At 41.3% G+C, this 21,098-nt stretch overlaps 2 protein-coding genes across 8 annotated transcripts in view; one reads left to right on the plus strand and one right to left on the minus strand.

Moving 5' to 3' along the window:
* Positions 1 to 20,016, plus strand: part of SIMC1 (SUMO interacting motifs containing 1) — a 98,300-nt gene extending 78,284 nt beyond the window's left edge. The window contains exons 8-10 of one of the 2 annotated variants that reach the window (XM_036115718.2): positions 9,477 to 9,633; positions 9,739 to 9,823; positions 18,639 to 20,016. In XM_036115718.2, the coding sequence (XP_035971611.2) occupies positions 9,477 to 9,633; positions 9,739 to 9,823; positions 18,639 to 18,901 (505 nt within the window). In that variant the 3' untranslated portion in view covers positions 18,902 to 20,016. Of the gene's footprint in view, positions 1 to 9,476; positions 9,634 to 9,738; positions 9,824 to 12,336; positions 12,606 to 18,638 lie in introns of those variants that run through there. The other variant, XM_036115720.2, reaches the window with a different exon arrangement.
* KIAA1191 (KIAA1191 ortholog) overlaps positions 19,568 to 21,098 on the minus strand; it is a 29,245-nt gene continuing 27,714 nt past the window's right edge. For all 6 annotated transcript variants that reach the window (XM_078066897.1, XM_078066899.1, XM_078066898.1 and 3 more), the window contains one exon: positions 19,568 to 21,014. In XM_078066897.1, coding sequence (XP_077923023.1) covers positions 20,806 to 21,014 — 209 coding nt within the window. In that variant the 3' untranslated portion in view covers positions 19,568 to 20,805. The remainder of the gene's footprint in view (positions 21,015 to 21,098) is intronic.

The following is a 21,098-nucleotide window of genomic DNA, read 5'->3' on the forward strand; positions in this document are numbered from 1 at the left end:
ATAAATGTATTGTGGATAATGAGAGCCAAGTTTCTCACTGTCAGAGAAGAGAGTTACACATATGAAAAGGGGAAAGGATAGAAGGAACCCTGTGGTGCTGAATTGGAATTGGAGGTATCAATACAGACTTGTGGTTTCTAATAAATATAGATAGATAAAGGAATAGATATAGATGTGTGAAGGTGGCATGTATGTGTGTATTCATGCATCTTTTCCTACCACTACCCACTGAGTGTAGAAATAATTACCCCTTAGTAGCAATAAGCTCACCTTTGACCCAGATCTTAGAATACCAGTTTACACTAAAAGGAAACAGGGTTCCTTGAAGAAAAGGATAATTACACAGCTGAGGTAGGGAAAAGTACAAGATGAACCTGGAACATCTTGTGCCAGAAAGTAAGGAAATGTTCAAAGAATGTTCAGAACATGTCAAGTCAAAGGGCTTCTACTGACCAAATCTGGGATAATTTGAGCATCAAAATAAATATTGACAATAAAAGGCTGTAAACTATTAAATAAAATAAGAATCTACGATTCTAATACTGACAAGAAGGAAGGAAGAGAAGGGACGTTCTTCCTTACTGTTGAAAGCCAATTAAAAAATGTAAGAAGAAACGATGAGTTGGGAAAAAATGCCGTTTGATAACCATCGTAATAGTTAATTCAGATATGAATGGATATTAAAATGGTGAAAGTTTGTGGAGTACCAAGGTATTTTCATAATTTCAAAGTATATTGCCACAGGATACTCATTAATTATAGTGGGAAAAATAATAACTTTATAGTGAAGGCACTACCTTAGTCGCTAAGTGTTCAAAGTTAACACCAACAATGAGCCAAGTTGGCATCATATGCCTTTTGATATGATGCACTGAGAAAAACAAAATACAATTCTTGCAGTACTCTTGCCCCAAAATGTATAACCTCAATCTAATTGTGCAGAAGTATCAGACAAGGGGCACCTGGGTGGCTCAGTCGTTAAGTGTCTGCCTTCAGCTCAGGTCATGGTCCCAGGGTCCTGGGATTGAGCCCCGCATCAGGCTCCCTGATCGGTGGGAAGCCTGCCTCTCCCTCTCCCACTCCCCCTGCGTGTGTTCCTGCTCTCGCTCTCTCTCTCTCTCTCTGTCAAATAAATAAATAAAAGCTTTAAAAAAAAAGAAAAAGAAAAAAAGAAGTATCAGACAAATCCCAAATGAGAAATATTCTATGAAAAAAACTGACCTGCACTTTTTAAAAATGCCAATGTCATGAAAGACAAAGTAAAGTTGAGGAACTGTCCCAGATCAAACGACTTACAAAAACCAACAACTGAATGCAACGTGTAATCTGTGATTTTCTTTTGCTATAAATATCATTATGAGGACAATGAAAAAATCTGATTAAAGTTTGTGGATAATAAAATAGTATTGTAGTAAAGTTAATTTCCTGATTTTAATCATTGTATCTGGTCATCTAAGAGAATGTCCTTGTTTTTAGGAATTATACACTGAAGTATTTAGGGGTAAATGGGCATCATGTCTACAACTTTCAAGTAGTTCAGAGAAAAAAATTGAAAGACAGAGACAGAGAAGGATAAAGAAGATGTGATAAGCATTTGGTGAAAAGTATTAAGGGTATTTGGGAATTCTTTGTACGATTCTTGCAACTCTTCTATGAGTCTAACAAAAAGTTAAAGGTTTTTAGAAAAAGGTATGTTAATTGTAAATATCATATAGTCTGGGTTTTAGTCAGCTGACAGTCCCTGCCTTTTAATGGGAGTTATTTATTCCATTTACATTTAATTGTTGGTTTTATGTCTATCATCTTGCTATTTGTTTCCTACTTGTCTCTTTTGTCCTTTGTTCATTTTTACCTCCTTTTCTGCCTTCTTTTGGATTATGTATTTTCTATTATTCCATTTTATCTCTCCTATTGGCTCTTAGCTTTTTTTAATTAAAATTTTATTTTGACATAATTATATATTTGCATTAGTTATAAGGAATAATACAGAGAGATCCCATGTAGTCTTTATGCAGCAATATGATAACATATTGCAAAACTATAGTGCAATATCACAACCAGGATATGGAGATTGCTACAAGCCAAGATACAGAGCATTTTCATCACCACAAGGATTATTCATGTTGCCATTTTATAGCCATACACGCTTCCCCCCACCCCACCCCTTCTTAACCCCTGAAAACTAAACTGTTCTCCATTTTTATACTTTTATCATTTCAAGAAATGTTTTTAAGTTTTTATTTATTTAGTTGAGAGAGCGAGAAAGAGAGCACAGGCAGGGTGAAGAGCAGAGGAAAAAGCAGACTCCCTGCTGAGCAGGAGCCCAATGTGGGGCTCGATCCCAGGACTCCGGGATCATGACCTGAGCTGAAGACAGATGCTTAACCAACTGAACCACCCAGGCGCCCCTCATTTCAAGAATATTTTATGAATGGGGGGCACCTGGGTGGCTCAGTCGTTAAGTGTCTGCCTTCGGCTCAGGTCGTGATCCGAGTCCTGGGATCGAGCCCCGCATCGGGCTCCCTGCTCAGCGGGAAGCCTGCTTCTCCCTCTCCCACTCCCCCTGCTTGTGTTCCCTCTCTTGCTGTGTCTCTCTCTGTCAAATAAATAAAGTCTTTAAAAAAAAAAAAGAATATTTTATGAATGGAATCATACAGTACATAACCTTTTGGGGCTGACTTTTTTCATTCAGTATAATTCTTTAGAGATTCGTTCAGGTTGTTATGTGTATCAATAGTTAATCCCTTTTTATTAGTGAATAGTATTCCATGGTGTGAGTGTACCATGGATTTTTTTTAACCATTTACCCAGAGGATATCTGTTGTTTACAGTTCGGGACTATTATGAATAAAGCTGCTATGAATATTCATATACAAATTTTCATGTGAACATAAGTCTTCATGTCACTGGAATAATACCAAGGAGTACAGTTTTTGCATCATATGTTAGTTGCATGTTTAGTTTTTAAGAAACTACCAAACTGGCTGTACTATTTTATGTTCCTACCAACAACATATATGTGATCCGGTTTCTCCGCATCCTGGCCAGCATTTGGTGTTGCCACTGTTTTTTATTCTAGCCATTCTAATAGGTGTGTTGTGATATCTCATGATTTTCATTTTCATTTCTCTAATGGCTATTGAATTTGAGCATCTTATCATGTGTTTATTGCCATCTGTATATCTCTTTACTGAAATGTCTCTTTTTTTCATTTTCTAAATGGATTGTTTGCTTTTTTACTGTTGAGTTTTGAGAATCTTTCTGTATTCTAGATACTACTTTTCTGTGGTTTGCAAGTATTTTCTCCCATTTTGTAGTTTGTCTTTTCATCCTCTAAACAAGGTCTTTCACAGAGCAAAAGTTTTAAATGTTGATAAAATACAACTTACCAGCTTTTCCTTTTATGGATAATACTTTTGTGCCAAGATTCCTTGGGATTGTTTACACAGATGTGTGTCACCATGTCGTCTGCAAATAGGGACAGTTTTATTTCCCCCAATCTTTATGCCTTTTATTTCCTTTTCTTGCCTTACTGCACTGGCTAGAACTTCCACAACTATGTTGAATAGCAGTGGTAAAAGCAGACATCTTTGCATTTGTTAATGATCTATGGGAAAGTGTTCAGTTCATTAATTAATTATTGATTAAAATATAAATTCATCATTAATCATGACGCTGGCTGGCAGGCTTTTTGTGGATGTTCATTCACAAGTTGAAGAAGTTCCCTTTTACTCCTGGTTTTCATTATGAGTGGGTATTGAATTTTATCAAATACTTTTCAGCAAATGTTTTATTTTTAATGGTTGTTCTTAGAATTACAATATGCATCCTTAACTTACCATAGTCTGCCTTGAATTAATATTATATCACTTAATATATAATGTAAGAATCTTAAAACTGTATTTCCATTTACCCTGCTTTCGTCCTTTGTGCTTTATTGTCATACATTTTACTTTTACATAGGTATAAACTCCAGAATGAAGTCATATTTTTGTTTTAAACACTTAGTTGTTTTTAAAAATAAATTTAAGAGATGATGTGGGGAGGGTCTTTTATATTTACACACCGTGATACTGTGATTTATAATAAGAAATATATATTTGGTCTTCATCCCAAACCCTTGGAATTTCCTAAGTGAGGAGAGATAAAGGTGTCTTTTATCACGTTAATGAAGTGACTTTTGGAATGCCCCTAGGGTAAGAATGGGAACTGTGTCCCAACCCCCCAACCATTCCCCCACCCCATCTTCAGCTACAGGATGCGAGAGGTGCAGCGGATTGAGTTTAATTACAAATGGTTAGTGATTTAATCCATCACGCCTATCTAATGAAGCCTCCGTAAAAACCCAAGAGGACAGGGCTCAGAAAGCTTACAGAATGGTGAACACAGGAAGATACCAGGAGAATGACAGCCCCAGAGACCTTGGAAGCTTTTCACCCTTTCCCACATACCTTGCCCTATGCATCTCTTCCATCTGGCTGTCCCTGAGTTATATCCCTTTATAAGAAACTGGTAAACTAGTAAGTAAAAATTTTTTTTTGAGTTTTGTGAGCCGCTCTAGCAAATTAATTGAACCTGAGGAGGGAGACCTGGGAACCTCTGATCTACAGCCAGTCATCCAGAAACACAGGTGACAATCTGGACGTGAGAGTGGCATCTGAAGTGAGGGTGGAGGGAGTCTCATAGGACCAAGCCCATAACCTGTGGGATCTGATGCTATCTTCGGGTAGAGAGTGCCGGAATTGAGTTAATTGCCTGGTGGTGTCACAAAAAAACATACGTGGGGTGGGGCGCCCGGGTGGCTCAGTTGTTAAGTGTCTGCCTTCAGCTAGGGTCATGATCCTGGGGTCCTGGGATCGAGCCCTACGTCAGGCTCCCTGCTGTGTGGGAAGCCTGCTTCTCCCTCTCCCACTCCCCCTGCTTGTGTTCCCTCTCTCGCTGTCTCTCTCTCTCTGTCAAATAAATAAAATCTTAAAAAAAAAAAATACATGGGACCCACAGAGTTACCATTTCTGGTGTTCCTTCTTTCTTGAAGATTCAGGTTCCATTTGGTGTCATTTCTTGTCCACCCAAAGAACTTACTTTTTTTTTTTTTTTTTTTTTTTAGATTTTTTATTTATTTATTTGACAGAGAGAGACATAGAGAGGGAACACAAGCAGGGGGAGTAGGAGAGGGAGAAGCAGGCTTCCCGCTGAGCAGGGAGCCCGATGCGGGGCTCGATCACAGGACCCTGGGATCATGACCCGAGCCGAAGGCAGACGCCTAACGACTGAGCCACCCAGGCACCCCTTAAAGTATTTTTTGTAGTGCAGGTCTACTTGTAATAAATTCTCTCAGCTTTTATCTGGAAATGTTTTTATGTCACCTTCATTTAGGAATGGCGTTTTTACTTGATGTAAATTCTAGGTTGATAGGTATTTTTTTCTTTATTTATTTTAAAGATGTTCCATTTTCTCCTGACTTGCTAATGAGAAGTTATTAGAATATCTTACTGTTGTTCCTCTATATGTCATATGTCTTTTTTCTCTGGCTGCTTTATTTTTTATTTTTAGCAATTTGATTATGATACCTACATGTAATTTTCTGTACATTTATCCTGCTTGGGGTTTATTAAGTTTCTTAAATCTGTGAGTTGATATTTTTCATCAAATTTTGGCCAGAATTTTTTTTGCCGCAAACTTTTTTTTTTTTTTTTAAGATTTTATTTATTTATTTGACAGAGAGAGACACAGCGAGAGAGAGAACACAAGCAGGGGGAGTGGGAGAGGGAGAAGCAGGCTTCCCACGGAGCAGGGAGCCCGATGCGGGGCTCGATCCCAGGACCCTAGGACCATGACCTGAGCCGAAGGCAGACGCTTAACGACTGAGCCATCCAGGCGCTCTTGCCGCAAACTCTTAACTTATTTTGGGGATTCAAGTTAAATGTATGTTGGATTGCTTGACACTGTTCCACAGATCACTAAGGTTCTGATGTTTTCTATTGTTGTTTTGCTTTGTTTTGATTTTTTTTTTCTCTGCTTCAGTGTGGATAGTCTTCAGGATTTCTGATCTTCTCTTTCAGAGTGCCCAAGGTGCTGTTAAGCCTATCCAGTGGTCTTTTTTTTTTTTTTTTTTTTTCCATTTCAGATATTGTATTTTTCGGATCTGGAGTTTCCATTTGGTTCATTTTTATAGTTTCCGTTTCTCTTTGCTAATAGTCCCCACCTAGTCACTCATTATATACATCTTGGTCTGTTGGTTGGTTGGTTAATCATAAACATATTTATAATAGCTGTTCTAAAGGCCTTGTCTACTAATTCCAACATCTCTGGATATTGTTTGTTTGTTTCTCTGGACATTTTGCTCCTGGCTATGGGTCATATTTTCCTGCTTTTTCCCTTGACTAATAATTTTTTGTTGTATGCTGGACGTTATAAATGCTGTGTTGTTGAAGGTCTGGTTTGCTGCCTGTTTTTTTAAAGAGTATTGAGTTTTATTCTGGCAGGCGACTGATTTACTGGCAGATTAGCTTTCTCCTGTTGAGGCTTGTTTCTAGGACTTGTAAGGGTGTTCTAAAGCAGCCCTTATTAAAGGGCTTGAGTCTTGAGGCTTAGTCCTTTTGGGGTCTCAACTGAAGGCCCAAGATGTTCAGTGAGGTCTCTCCACTGTGGCTCATTGAAACCCCAGGATCTCAGCGCTGGGAGATCTCCAGAATCTCCGCTCCAGTTGCTGTTCTCTCTCAGGCTTTTGAGCTTCTTCCTGCACATGTGCCAGGGGCCCCTTTACACACATCTCTTGAGCTCCTCCTCCTCCAATACAAATTCCAGCCACTTCAGCTGTCTTAACCATCAGTCTCTTTTTGCTCTGCCCAGCAAGCCCACTGCTTTGTGTTTGGGACCCACACTTTCCTCTGCCTTAGAAAGTACCCCCATAAGAAATTTGGGATAATGTGGGGTTTCTCACTTTTGTTTCCCTTCTTTTAAGAATAACAGTACTTTGAAGCAGCTCGTCCAATGCCTGAAAATGATTATTGCATATATTTCTCCAGTTTTATAATTGTTTATGACAGGAGGGTAAGTCCAATACCAGGTATTCTATGAATCTGGATGTTGGCCTTCCTCTATATCTTGTTTTTGAAATTCAAATTTGAATTGCTATAGATTTTGTACCTCCATTTCCTGCTATGGCCAATGCATTAAAATTACCTTTTTGTCCTTTTTATATCTCTGAGTATGCCACCTGTGGATTATAAAGCCAAGACAAACACAGGCCCTGGAAACAAAATTAGAAGAGAAAATGCAGTTTGAAATAAAAGGTTATTGAATAGAAAAACTGTCTTGTGAGAGAAATAGGCCAAATACAGAGTAGAAATTGGACTCTTTTTTTTTAAAGATTTTATTTATTCATTTGAGAGAGAGAGAGCACAAACAGGGGGGAGAGGGAGAAGCAGACTCCCCGCTGAGCAGGGAGCCCAATGTGGGACTAGATCCCAGGACCCTGGGATCATGACCTGAGCCAAAGGCAGACACTTAACTGACTGAGCCACCCAGGCATCCCTAAAATTGGACTTTTTCTTAAAGATTTTATTTATTTGGGAGAGAGAAAGAGAGCAAGAACGCACAAATAGGGAGAGAGGGAGAGAATCTCAAGCAGACTCCTCACTGAGCATGGAGCTGAATGCGGGGCTCGATCCCACAACCCACGAGATCATGACCTGAGCTGAAACCAAGAGTCGGATGCTTAACTGACTGAGCCACCCATGTGCCCCTAGAAATTGGACTTTAAAAAGAATTTGGGGAGTATCTTGCAAATGTAATCCTTTGGAGTTCCTTGCATCAAAGAAGAAAATTTGTGGGGTACCTGCGTGGCTCAGTCAGTTAAGCATCTGACTCTTGATCTCAGTCCAGGGCTTGATCTTGGGGTTGTGAGTTCAAGCCCTGTGTTGGGCTCCACACTGGGCATGGAGCCTACTTAAAAAGAAAGAAAAAGAAAATTTGTCAGAGAAGGTATACAATGATTTTTGACTCATTAAAGAAATAAAATGGATTTTCATAAATATTGTAGACTTTAAAACTTTTGAATGGTAAGAGGGAAAGTTTAAAAATATTCATTTTGCTTTATAAACTTTGCTTTTCTACAAATAATATATGTGCCTGGTGCAAAAGCAAAGGGAAAAGGAGAAAAGAAAATAAAAATGAATAGATACTTTATGATTTATCATTTTTATAAATGGCAGTGGCACAAAGAACCCCCTATTTTTCCAGATGTTGCAAAACTACAAAGGGGCAAGATGTTGTAGGAGAAAAACCTCTTGGATCAGGGCTAGCTGTGTTCCTCATTGCTGTACCTCTTTATGTGCTCACAAGGTGTCTGCTTCCGGAACTGCTATGACCAGCAGACCTGACAAGGACTGACAGACAGACCTTTAAGCTAACACCTTCGGGCAGTCCAGAGATGCACCCTGTGCATCTGAGATTTATAACACTCTTTTGGAAGCTGACATTGCTTTTAGAACAAGGAGCCTGAGGGCCACCTGGGTGGCTCAGTTGGTTAGGCATCTGACTCTTGATCTCAGCTCAGGTGTTGATCTTGGGGTCGGGGGCTCAATCTCCAAGCTGGGCATGGAGCCTACTTTAAGAAAAAAAAAATTAAAAGACCCTAGAACAATGAGCTTGATTAACCTTCCCGAAGCACAGCTGTAGTTTTGTAGCTCTCCCTCTCTGAGATTCTGAATATGCTGCAGCCCACCTTTGCTGGTCAAGTCCTGCACTGGGTAAAGTGACAAAGTCCAGGGCATGTCCCCCCATAGGGACTCAAGTCCTAGACTTGAAGTTTAAGAAGCTGCAATGCCCACAGCTGTGTATTTTTTACTTCTTTCTTTTTGTCCAGGTTTTTCCCCTCTGGTGGAATGCCTCCTGCCTTGAGCCTTTTTTGCTCTTCCTAGACCACTGTCCCGTGCCTGTTCCTCCGTTAGAAGGCCCCTTCTAGTCCCCTGACCAAGTGTCCTCTCTCCCGTGCGTATCCCTGGAGCACCATGGGCAGCCCACGTACACGTGCACTGGCCCCACACTTTATTTCGGTTCCCATTGCATACCTTTTGTCTCTGGTCAACAGTCAGCTTTTTGAGAGAAATGCCTTCTTTTATTTATCTTAATATTCTTTGCTGTGCCAAACAGTGTCTGGCACATTGTGGGCATTTAGAAATATTTATTCCCAGTATTAATTCTCTTACAATATGAAGTTAATCTTTTTAATGTGTCCTAAACTTTTCTTTTCCAAATATCAAAGACTTTTCCCTCCTTCTGGCAGTTGTTAATTCATGAACAACCCCACCTCTGCCTCGTTCACAAGCTTTGTGCGTTTGTAGGCCTCTATCATATTCCTTCTTAGCCACCTCTGTTTTAGGGCAAAGGTTAGAGCTTTCAGAGGGAATTGTGGTATATGTTCCTTGAAGTGATAGTGGGGATGGTTAACCCTCTCTCTCTTCTCCATGCAGGGAGATGTTCTTTACTACCATGGAAAGCCACCTTCTGCGCTGCAAAGTGTTAGAAATCATATTCCTCCACAGCTGTGAGACGCCCACCCGCCTGCCCTTGTCTCTGGCCCAGGCCCTCTACTTTCTGAACAATTCCACATCACTGCTCAAGTGTCAGGTACGTGCTTCCCTGCCGCGGTCAGGCCTAGAACACCTTTCCCCTCACCCTGGAGCAGGTAACTGAAGAAGGCACCTCCTACCAACTGCTTTCACTTCTCTGCAGTCGGATAAAACCCAGTGGCAGACGTGGGACGAACTGGTCGAGCACCTGCAGTTCCTGTTATCCAGTTATCAGCATGTGCTAAGAGGTAAGCAGCCTTTGTTCACAACGATGATTGTGGGAGTCTCACAATCGCCACTGTTATGGATTGGAGTTACATGGGGGATTCTGATTTGTTAGTCTAAGTAAAGCATCGCTCCTTGGTTATAACTACAAGGAACAAGGAATGACATCTTTGGAATCACTGCTATAAATCAGAAGAATTCACATATTTCCGTTATGGCAGATAATACAGTGGTCCTTGCAGTTATTAGGTTGACAGGTAAGCAGCAGTCATCATACCAGGAGTATTCTGTAATGACCTGATTAGCCCTGGCATCTTACCCTGCCCGTCACTGCAAGTCTTTGCTGGGTCACTTGCTCATTGACTGCGGACATTGTAAACATCTGTCAGTAGGATACAAAGCCAGAGCAAATCAGTGGCAGGGTAAAAGCATACATCTTGCAGAAGTTGTAAGATGCTCTATAGTCTGTGAAAGTGGCTTTGCTCAAGTCCCAGGCAAACCCAGTGATCAGGGAGGATCCAGGAGAGTTAGACTAATTAACACTCAGGAAGTGAATATCGACGAGGGTAATAATGGAATAGCTGCTTCAAGTGAGAATGATTTTATTAGCCAAATATTAATAAGGCCCTTGTTCCCAATTACTCATGTAATTATTAATTCCAAAAGGAAAGATAGTAACTTTTTTTTACAGATGTATTTATTTATTTATTTGAGAGGGAGAGAGCGTGCACATGAGCAGGGGGAGCGGCAGCGGGAGAGGGAAAGAGAGGGAGAGAGAGAGAATCTTCAGCAGACTCCCTGCTGAGCACAGAGCCAAAGTGGGGCTCCATCCCACACCCTGAGATCATGAGCTGGGCTGAAACCAAGAGTCATGTGCTTAACCAACTGAGCCACCCAGGTGCCCCAAAAGATAGTAACTTTTTAGGGGAGAAAACACATTCTTCTTAATGTGATGCCCTGAGAAGGACACGTCATCACTTAGGTAGTGTTCTTGCCAAAAATCCATGACCTGAATCTAATCACAAGGAAGCATCAGACAAATTCCCACGGAGAGACCTTTCACAAAATAATTGACTTGTACTCTTCAAAAGTGCCAGTGTCTTAAAAACAAAGACAGACCAAGAGACTGTTCCAGATTAGAAAGAAACTAAAGCACATTAATACTAAATGCAAAACATGATCCTGGATGGGCTCCTGAACCAGGGCAAAGAAGCTATGAAGTATGTTATTGGGATGATTGGTGAAATTTAAATAGATTAAATAATAGTATTATACTAATATTAAATTTCCTATTTTTGATAACGATCCTGACTTATGAAAATAATTGTCCTCAGTCTTACAAAGTCCAGATTGAAGTATTGAGGGGTAGAAGGGCACAATGTTCAACTTATCCTCAAACAGTGAGGAGGGACAGTACATATTTATATGTAACTATATGTAAATATATACATTTATATATAATATACTTTTTTTTTTTTAAGATTTTATTTATTTATTTGACAGAGAGAGACACAGCGAGAGAGGGAACACAAGCAGGGGGAGTGGGAAAGGGAGAAGCAGGCTTCCCGCTGAGCAGGGAGCCCGATGCGGGGCTCGATCCCAGGACCCTGGGATCATGACCTGAGCCGAAGGCAGACGCTTAACGACTGAGCCACCCAGGCGCCCCTATATAATATACATTTTATATTTACTTGCCATGATCATGTTGAGGTTGATTTTAGCTCAGTAGTGTCACTGGGGAAGGTATGATGGCCCTTATACCCTCTCAGGCCTGGAACTGGGGAAGCTATTGTAGAGAAATAAAAAAACAGCACTGAATTTAAGACAGAAGGTCTGGAGGGGCACCCGGGTGGCTCAGTCGTTAAGCGTCTGCCTTCGGCTCAGGTCATGATCCCAGGGTCCTGGGATCGAGTCCCACATTGGGCTCCCTGCTCGGCGGGAAGCCTGCTTCTCTCTCTTCCACTCCCCCTGCTTGTGTTCCTGCTCTTGCTCTCTCTCTCTCTGTCAAATCAATAAATAAAATCTTTAAAACAAACAAAAACAAAACAAAACAGAAGGTCTGGGTTTGAATCCCAACTCCACCACTTACTCTGCTAACTTTATGTCTCTAAACCTCATTTTCATCTATGGAATGGGGATGGTAATATAGACCTTTTCGAGACTGATTGTTAAAAGATGTGAGAAAAAATAGTGAGCACTCAATGTTAGTTGAATCTCAGCCTGCCTATTTGCCCAGCCAGGAGTAGGCTACGAGATCTTTATGTTTCAGCCTCTTGTAACTAAAACTTAAAAGGGCATTGTCAAGGCCATGACATTTATGGTTGTGTAGTTCGTGCATTTTTTAGCCCCCTCAAAGAAGGGTACTTGTCCTTCTCAGAACAAAGCCTCAGAGGCAAATTCCATGTTGTACTTAGCCTCATCAAGGTTTACATAATTGTTCTTTTGGAGATCAAGCAGAAAGTTTAATATTAAAGCAGCCTGGTTTTATTTAAAGTTCACCTTTAACACTCCTTGTTTACTTCTGTTTTGCTTTCAGGGAATACAGCTGGGCCTTGGGGGCAATAGTAACTTAAGATGGACATGGGATCCACTTTCATTCCAGAATATTTTTATGCTTCTAACAAGGAAGAGGAAAAACTTAGACCAGTGTATATTGACCAAGAATAAATGGGATGTGTTCCAGTGCTATTTTATCCTTAACATTCTCTCCACTTTCTTTGGAGACCAAGAGTTAAGAAGGAGAAAAAATATTTAGAACCAATAGTTCGGAAACAATGTCCTCCAAAGAAGGCAGCTAAATGGCACCCTGACATGGTCAGTATCCTTGTCAGTAGGCTTTTTACTGTGAGGGCTCCTTAGTCATCTCTGCCCTCTGCAAGTGGTCTGAGGACATTGTGGAGGGCATTTGGGGTCAGCCTGAGTTGTCCAGCTCCACAGATAGGAGAAGAAGGGAAGAGGTTGGGGAGCCCAAGCTTGTCCTCTGTTTAGGGGAACATCTTAGCATGGGGGAAGAGAAGAAGAAAGACTAGGTAAATTCACACACCCTGGCATATATAATCCAATAACCTGGGGAAAGTGAGTATCATCCCCTTTTTATAGACGGGGAAACAAAGGCTGAGAGAAAAGTAAGTGAGGAGCCAGGATTCAAACTTAGGTCTGTCGCCAAAGTCTATGTGCAGTGAAAACACACTGGAAGGAATTATTGTTCTATGAAATCACTGGGTGAGATTAGGTGAGACTCTAAGGAATTTCCAACTCCCTGTTTTCTAAACTCTCGGTACATGGTTAAATTACTTTTGTACAAACCCTTGACCTTGGGGAAAAGTATATCCTGAAGCCCCATACTTTGTAAATATTTCCAAAGAAGGCAGAGCAGCCCCATGGGGGCATAGATGCCGGGCCGCCGGGTAAGCTCACACTCTCTGGCTGAGACAGTCAATCCCACCACACCCCAGTGCCACAGCCATGCAGCTCAAGTTTGAGCCTCAGCAAAACGGCAACTTGCTTTATGCCATGAGTTTTCCTGATACTTGTGAATTGTTAATACCTCTTATTTTGAAACTATGAATGCTAGGAATTTAAACATACAGTATTTAAAGGAAGAAAAACACCTGTTTTCCTGAATTCCACTTGGCTAGACAACTTAGGCAGGATGACCCACAGAAGTCAGACCTCAGTTCCTTCTGAGGAGAGACACACACAGCCTTCCTACGAGGAGCCCCGTCCAGAGACGGGAAAAAAGCAGATGCCGGCAAGATCAATTCAAGTCATATATTTATCCAGGCAACAAATATTTACGAAATGCCTTCTGTGTGCCTGGCTCATTGGGAAAACTTCAGTGAATAAGACCAGCATGGCCCCTGCCCTCATAGAGCTTACTGTGAAGAGATTGACCCTGAACAAATAATCACATAAATAACGTATAACCACAATTAAAATAAATGCTCTGAAGGAAAGAAGTGCGCAAAATAGGAGCACCTAATCTATTTTTGGAGGGACCCACAAAGGCCTCCCTGAAGAAGTGATACTTCAGCTGAGATAAGTACTGGTGGGGCACCTGGGTGGCTCAGTCCGTTAAGCATCTGCCTTCGGCTCAGGTCATGATCTCGGGGTCCTGGGATCAAGCTCCACGTCGGGCTCCCTGCTCAGCAGAGTCTGCTTCTCCCTCTCCCTCTGCCCCTCTCCCCCACCCCCCACTCATGCTCTCTCTCTCAAATAAATAAATAAAATCCTTAAAACAAACAAACAAAAAAACAGGACTGGTGTTAGCCAGGCAAATAGGGCAAAGTTTTCCAGAAAAATTAAAAATGGCATGTCCGGGGCGCCTGGGTGGCTCAGTCGGTTAAGCGACTGCTTTCGGCTCAGGTCATGATCCCAGGGTCCTGGGATCGAGCCCCGCATCGGGCTCCCTGCTCCGCGGGAAGCCTGCTTCTCCCTCTCCCACTCCCCCTGCTTGTGTTCCCTCTCTCGCTGTCTCTCTCTCTGTCAATTAAATAAATAAATAAAATCTTTCAAAAAAAAAAAAATGGCATGTCCAAGGGCCCTGAGGCAAGAAGTTGTTTAGCGAGTCCAAGGAACATAGAACAAGCTAGTAAGACTGGAATGTAGAGAGCAAGGGGAGACGAGCACAAGATGAGACTAGAATAGTAGATGGATAGGGCACGAAGGGCCTTCTGGGCTCTGTTAAGAAATGTCAGCTTGATTCCAAGAGTGAAGAGAAGCCATCAAAGTGGTTTTGCATAAGGTTGCTCTGCCTGAGGTGTGGCAAGTAGTTTGGCGGAGGACCAGAGAGGTCCCGGGAGGGGTCATGGTGGCGAGGGTGTGGGTTGTGCAGCGGGGAAGGCCGTGGATAGAACAGAAGCACTTTGAAGATCAGTTTGTCAGGGCTTGGGTAACTGAGTCGCAAGTAAGGCTTCAGGGTTCTGCCGTTGCTGACACGGACAGAAATGGAGAAAGATCTGTAGAGAAGGGAAAAAGCGCAGTGTGACTGTTGAGTTGGAGATTCCTATAGTGATGATGATGAAGATGAAGATGATGATAAAATAATAATAGTTACCCCTAGGGGGAGCCTGGGTGGCTCAGTCAGTTGAGCATCTGACTCTTGGTTTCTGCTCAGGTCATGATCTCAGAGTTGTGAGATCAAGCCCCAGGTTGGGCTCTGTGCTCAGCATGGAGTCTGCTTTAGTTTCTCTCTCGCCTTCTCCCTCTGCCCCTCTCCGCCTGCTCTAAATAAATAAATAAATAAATAAATTTTAATATAATAATAATAGTAGTTACCCTTAGTAACCTGATCCAGGAACCTAATAATAATACTATGAGCCAGAACATCTTGCATAAGGCATTGTGTTAAACCCTTTACATAAATCGCCTCACACAGTATTCCCAACAGCCTCTGATATAAGACCTCCCATGCCTACCGAAGCATAAAATCCAAGGCCTTGCCAACTGGACCAGAATGGCTGAAGTCCACTGGCCAAGAGTTCCTCTCCCTTGGACAGTGCTTGGATGGGAACTGCCAACATTTACCTCTTTGAATGTCTTGTATTACTTTAATAAACTCCAAATTCTTCTTGCTCCCACTCCAAGTCTTCCCTATTCCCCTCTGTTCAGCCAGTTCTTTCCATTCCTTCAAAATCATTTTCATATTTTTCAGAGTAGCATATGCCTTACAAACAACTACATTTTACTAAAAGACTTTCATCCCCCTACAACCATTCTCCACCAGTAGCAGAGTAAAATAGAGCACATTTCCTGGCTTAAAACCCTCCAGATGCTTCCATTTGCTCTCAAAGGCCAAACTCCACATTGTTCTGTGGCCCAGCCTACCTTCCAGTCTCCTCTACTACCGCTTTCCCTTACCACCCACATTTTACCTCTAGTTCTCAAAACAAGCTTTTCCTGCCTCAGGACATTTACACTTACTGTTCTCACTACCTGAACTGCTTTTCCCCTAGACCTTTGCACAATTGCCTCCTTCTCATCCTTCAGGACTCAGCTAAGAGGCCCTGAGTAGAGTGGGCTGCTTCCCTCATCCCCCCAATGCCACTGTTTCTCACAGCATCCGATTTATTTCTGTGATTGTACTCACCAAAACTATAATTGTTTTTGTTGGCTGGTTTACTGTTAGGCTTCCTGCAACTAGAATGTCAGTTCATGGGGGCTGGGCCCACGTCTCTAATTGCACTGTATCCCCAGAGAGTAGCCCACTTCCAGATGCATAGTAGGTGCTCACTGGAATTTGTGTTGACTGAATGTTGAAAGGGCCCTGATAGGACATCTCAAGGCAGCTTTGCTTCCTGTTTCCTTTTTAGACACTCTGTAGTGTTTGTTGTACTCTTTTTCACTTTACAGTTAGGCCCGGTGCTATAAATTTAGAGGGACTTTACCTGAAAAAATACCTGAAAGTTGAAGAAAAACATATTGAGCATATTATTTGAAAGTGTAACTTAGTACATTGCTTAAAAACAAGTTTATTCTGTTTCCCAAATTTCTGGATACGATGTAGTTCAGTCCTAAAAACCCTGCTAGAAGAGGTGCCGTTATCCCCATTTTCTAAATGAGGAGATGGAGGAAGTGATGCTCTAGTGAATGCTGGTGCATCTGGGAGTCCGCCAAGTCCTCAAAGCTCGCCACAGCCGTGCTCCTTTGCCTGAACTCCATATATTTCCCGAATCCTGTTGGGGCTAATCTGTGGATTTGGATGAGAGACCTTTATAACTTCTTTTACTTTTCCTCAATATTTTTATTTTTGGAGGGTTGAAAGAGTGGTACAATGAACATCCATTTACCTTTTATGTTGATTTACTGGCTGTTAACATTTTGCCACATTTTGGTTTATCTATTGATCCACCTGAATACTTTTTTTTTTTGAGAGTTGAGAGTAAGTTGCACCATCAGAATCCTTCATGCCTAAAAATACTTTGGCCTAAGAATAAGGATATTCCCATATATACCACAATTCATTATCACACTCAACAAATTTATCCTTAACAGAATATTCTCTAACGTGTCCCAGTAGTATCCTTTATGGGCGGCTGGGTCTGTTTTGAGCCAGGCTCCAAATATCACACTTTGCGTTTGGTTGTTGTATACTCTTGGGTCTCCTTTCACACAGTTCCCACCCTTTCCTCGTCTTTCATAATACAGACATTTTTGAAGAGCCCAGACCAGTTATTTTGTAGAATATCCCATAATTGAGGTTGTCTAATTATTTCCTCATGATCAGAGTTCTGTTAAATCCTACTGGCAAGACCACTGACTAGATGAAGATGTACACTCTTTCCCAGCACATGACAGCAAGAGGCGATAATGTCAGTTTGGTCCCATTATTGGTGATGTTAAGTGTGATCATTTGGTTCAGGTAGTATCTATCAGATTTCCCCATTGCTCTGTTATTAGTTAAGTAATCCAGAGAGTAAAACTTTGAGACTCTGAATATCCTATTCAGCCTTTCACTCAAGGGTTTTAGCACCCACTGATGGTTCTTACCTGAATCAGTCATTACAATAGTAGATTGAAAAGTGGTTGCTTTCTAGTTATACGTTGCCTCTACATTTCTTTTTTTTTTTTTTAAGATTTTATTTATTTATTTGAGAGAGAGAGAATGAGAGACAGAGAGCACGAGAGGGAAGAGGGTCAGAAGGAGAAGCAGACCCCCCGCTGAGCAGGGAGCCTGATGTGGGACTCGATCCCGGGACTCCAGGATCATGACCTGGGCCGAAGGCAGTCGCCTAACCAACTGAGCCACCCAGGCGCCCCGCCTCTACATTTCTTAACTGGCCTTCTTCTGTAAAAAGGACCTTTCCCTTCTTCCTCCCCTCCTCTTTTATTTACTGTGGACTCCGCACTTTTTAAAATTTCATGCCTATAACCCATTTTTGTCATTTTTTTTTTATGATCATGTCCAAAACGTAGCCAATAAGAGGCCTCTTCACGCTGGCTTCTGTGTCCTTTTGACGTGTTCCCGTGTGTGTGCGCACGCGCGTTTTCCCCCACTCTGTTTTTAAGCATTCCCTTACTTTCTTATAAAAGATGTTCCAGGTTCACCTTGTAATTTCCTTGCCATGGTCCTAGAATCGGCCTTTCCTCCAAAAAAATTCTGGTTTCTCTCGGTAGGGAGTGGGGAAAAGCATTAAGAAATCAAGATCTGGGTGCTAATATGCTGATTACTACTGGGGTACCTGCTTCTAGGCCCTCTGACAACAGAGCTAGAAAATTACATAATTTTTTTTAGAAATACGAGTTCATAGCAATACCTCAATTTCCAATCCCTCAGAATTCTTCCTCTCCTCCTGTTCCATAACTGAATCACTCTTCTCCCACAGCAAGAACCCTTATTCTGAACATGGATATATTTATTTGGTCTATCATACAACATACACGAAATTGTTTTTCAACAGAATTACTACAATAGACCAACACTACAACAAACTAAGAAACTAATTCAATATTTCTTTGCAATTCTTTTTATACTAGAATCAATCTCCCAGAAGATTCTAAAAATTCACATGGGTTTTTTGCAAGTGTTATATTAACTTGAAGTATAGTTGCATTGTTTAATCTAGGCTCATTGCTTAAATCAACAAAGGGAAAAAACTAAGACAATTTTAATTTGTACAATTTTAATATGCAAAACTTGAGGACCAGAGAGAACCAAGAACAAAGGACCTTTTAGAAATTGAGTGACCACAGATACTCAAATTACCTTTGACTTGTACTCCTGTAACCACCAGTCAAGTCTTTGCCCAGGCCCTACCTACTAAAATTGGACTTCTTCTTAAGTCATAAAGGAATAAAAAGCCGTTCAGAGGAGTTCAGCTGACTTTTTCCCTCTTGCAGAGCACTTGCGGAGTTCAGTGATTGATCGGAAAGACTTAATCATCAAGAGGATTAAGCCCAAGCCCCAGCAAGGGGATGACATCACAGTGCTGGACGTGGAGAGGCAGATTGAGGCCTTCCGCAGCCGCCTGACCCAGATCCTGGGGGAGCCGCTGGCGCCCCAGCTCCAAGACAAAGTGCACTTGTTGAAGCTCCTGCTCATCTATGCCGCGGACTTGAACCCTGACGCAGAGCCTTCTCCAAAGAACTGGAGCAGCCCCTGAGGTCCTTCTAAGCACTGAACACCAAGAATACCTCCTGAACTCTATCTCCAACTACTTGGAAGTTCTGAAAGTATCTGAAGTAGTTAAAAATCTTATAGGACCAAACCTATCTTATTTATCTGTAGGTTATAATGACTTTCTAACTCTTTAGTAAATATCTTTTTTTGATATTCTATCCTAGCCTGTTCTCAAATACGGCTTAAATATACAAGGTGTATATATTTTTTAATAAATTATTTATCTATACTTTTTTTGAAACAGGTAATACTATATGCACTATATGTTTAACATTTCCATTAAGCCCTCTGAACAAATTCTGGACATCGATGTATGTCATTCAAGGTACTGACGACCTGTTTCAGAAGAGAAAGATATACTCATTTCTCCCTGATGGATCACAAACATCCTATATTAGAGCTGTTATATTGCCTATGAATTTGACTTTGTGGCCAGTCCGTTAAGATCTAATGTAATGGGGGTGGGGGGTAGAAACAAAAAGATTGAGCGTGTTACAAATAATTTGATGTTAAAAAGATACAATAAAAAGGCAATGGTTTTTCAAAATACCAGGTTTACCATGCTTAGGTTCTATGACCGTGAGTAGGCAGAATGTAAGAACAACTCTTAAATATATACACACACACACACACACAAAGGCTATCCACATTTGAGAAAGCAGTTTAAGAAGTTTATTGTCAAAACAAATAAGAGATACAAGCATAACAGAAGACACAAATAAATTAATTATTCTGATCATTTTAGACTCCAGGACTTCTCGATGGAAAAGTCAGCTCAGCTCCTTATGTAGACGTGATAGTATCCAAAACAAAAAAACAGTGGGAATTTGAGACAGCGTTTAAGACAATGACTGAATACATTCATGGTGAGGAGAAATAAAGTGGCTTCCTTAGTTCCTTTCCTCCGTAACATATATTTATAAAAGTATGCAGCTCTTTCTGGGAAGCAATGATTTCATGTAGAAAAATTTTAAATTCTTCCACTTCCCAGAAAAAAAAAAGTCTTATGCCTGGCCTGAACAAGAAAATCAAAAGAGAAAAAAAAATCAAAACAGGGTAACGCTAGTTTCACATGAACCTCAAGACTACCATCTAAATGTAGGTACCACCTTCTGTACTTGAAAAAAGTTTAACATCCATTTATCTATACCAAACCAGTGGACTGAATTTTCTCCCGTAGGAAGTTTTCAACCAAATTGGAGGTAAATTAATTTCATTTTAAAAGTGCAAAATAGGATATGCAAGGCTAGTGTTTGTTCTGTGACACATAAAAGTGAAGCATCCCTCCAACAGCACTGGCCAGAGGTGCTCTGGTAAGACATGGCTGCAGGACGAAGTGGACCTGTAAGGCCTACCAAACACAAGGACACTCCAGTCTCAGCACAGGAAGGGGGGATCCCTGCCAAGTCTGGCTGCCAAACAGATCTCAGGTCCCCCAGCTGATGAGACTGGAGCACACAGAAGTGCAGAGTCAAGAGGGTCAAAGTCTCAGCTAGTTGGGCACACCTCTACTCCATGATTTGTCCATACACGTTTATAGTGGTAAAGAAATCACAAAGCCTCAGTTCTGGAACAACACAAACATTATTTACCTAGTAAGCAATGATCAAAGATCTTGTCTAACGTAAATGATACAAAATGAATAACGAGGTCCCCCATACATCACTGCTGGGATTATTTAAACTAAACCATACAAAATGGCCTCTTCCACACAACGACAAGCTTTGCACTAACATTTCTCAAAAACCAATTACATCTCCAGCTCTAGCCTCAGTTTAAGAAGTTTAAAAAAAAAAAAAAAAAAACCTTTCCTATGTCAAAGCCAAGGTAAAAGGGGAGTTGGGTACAAGACACCCTCTATCCAGAGCCCCTGGAATACAAAGAGCTCTAGAAGCCAGTGGGTGTGAGCACATTTAAGTCACGGGGTTTGAGATTATGGGTCCTTGGTGGTGGTTTCTTCCCTTCCATCACTGGGATGTCCATCTTGGGTGGCTTGAAGGTTGCTGGATCTTCAGCCATTCGGGTGGCCTGAACACGGATCAGTTCCATCGGAGAAGGCTTCTCGGCTCCTCTATAAGCCTGGGTGGCAAAACCTCCTACAGAAGTAAACCAAAAAGCAAATTATTTCAAAATTAGTAGGCAGCCCCCAATATACATGGTAAAATGCCACCCACATGGGT

This window comes from Halichoerus grypus, chromosome 2 (genome assembly GCF_964656455.1).
Source record: "Halichoerus grypus chromosome 2, mHalGry1.hap1.1, whole genome shotgun sequence".
Taxonomy (NCBI): Eukaryota; Metazoa; Chordata; class Mammalia; order Carnivora; family Phocidae; genus Halichoerus; species Halichoerus grypus.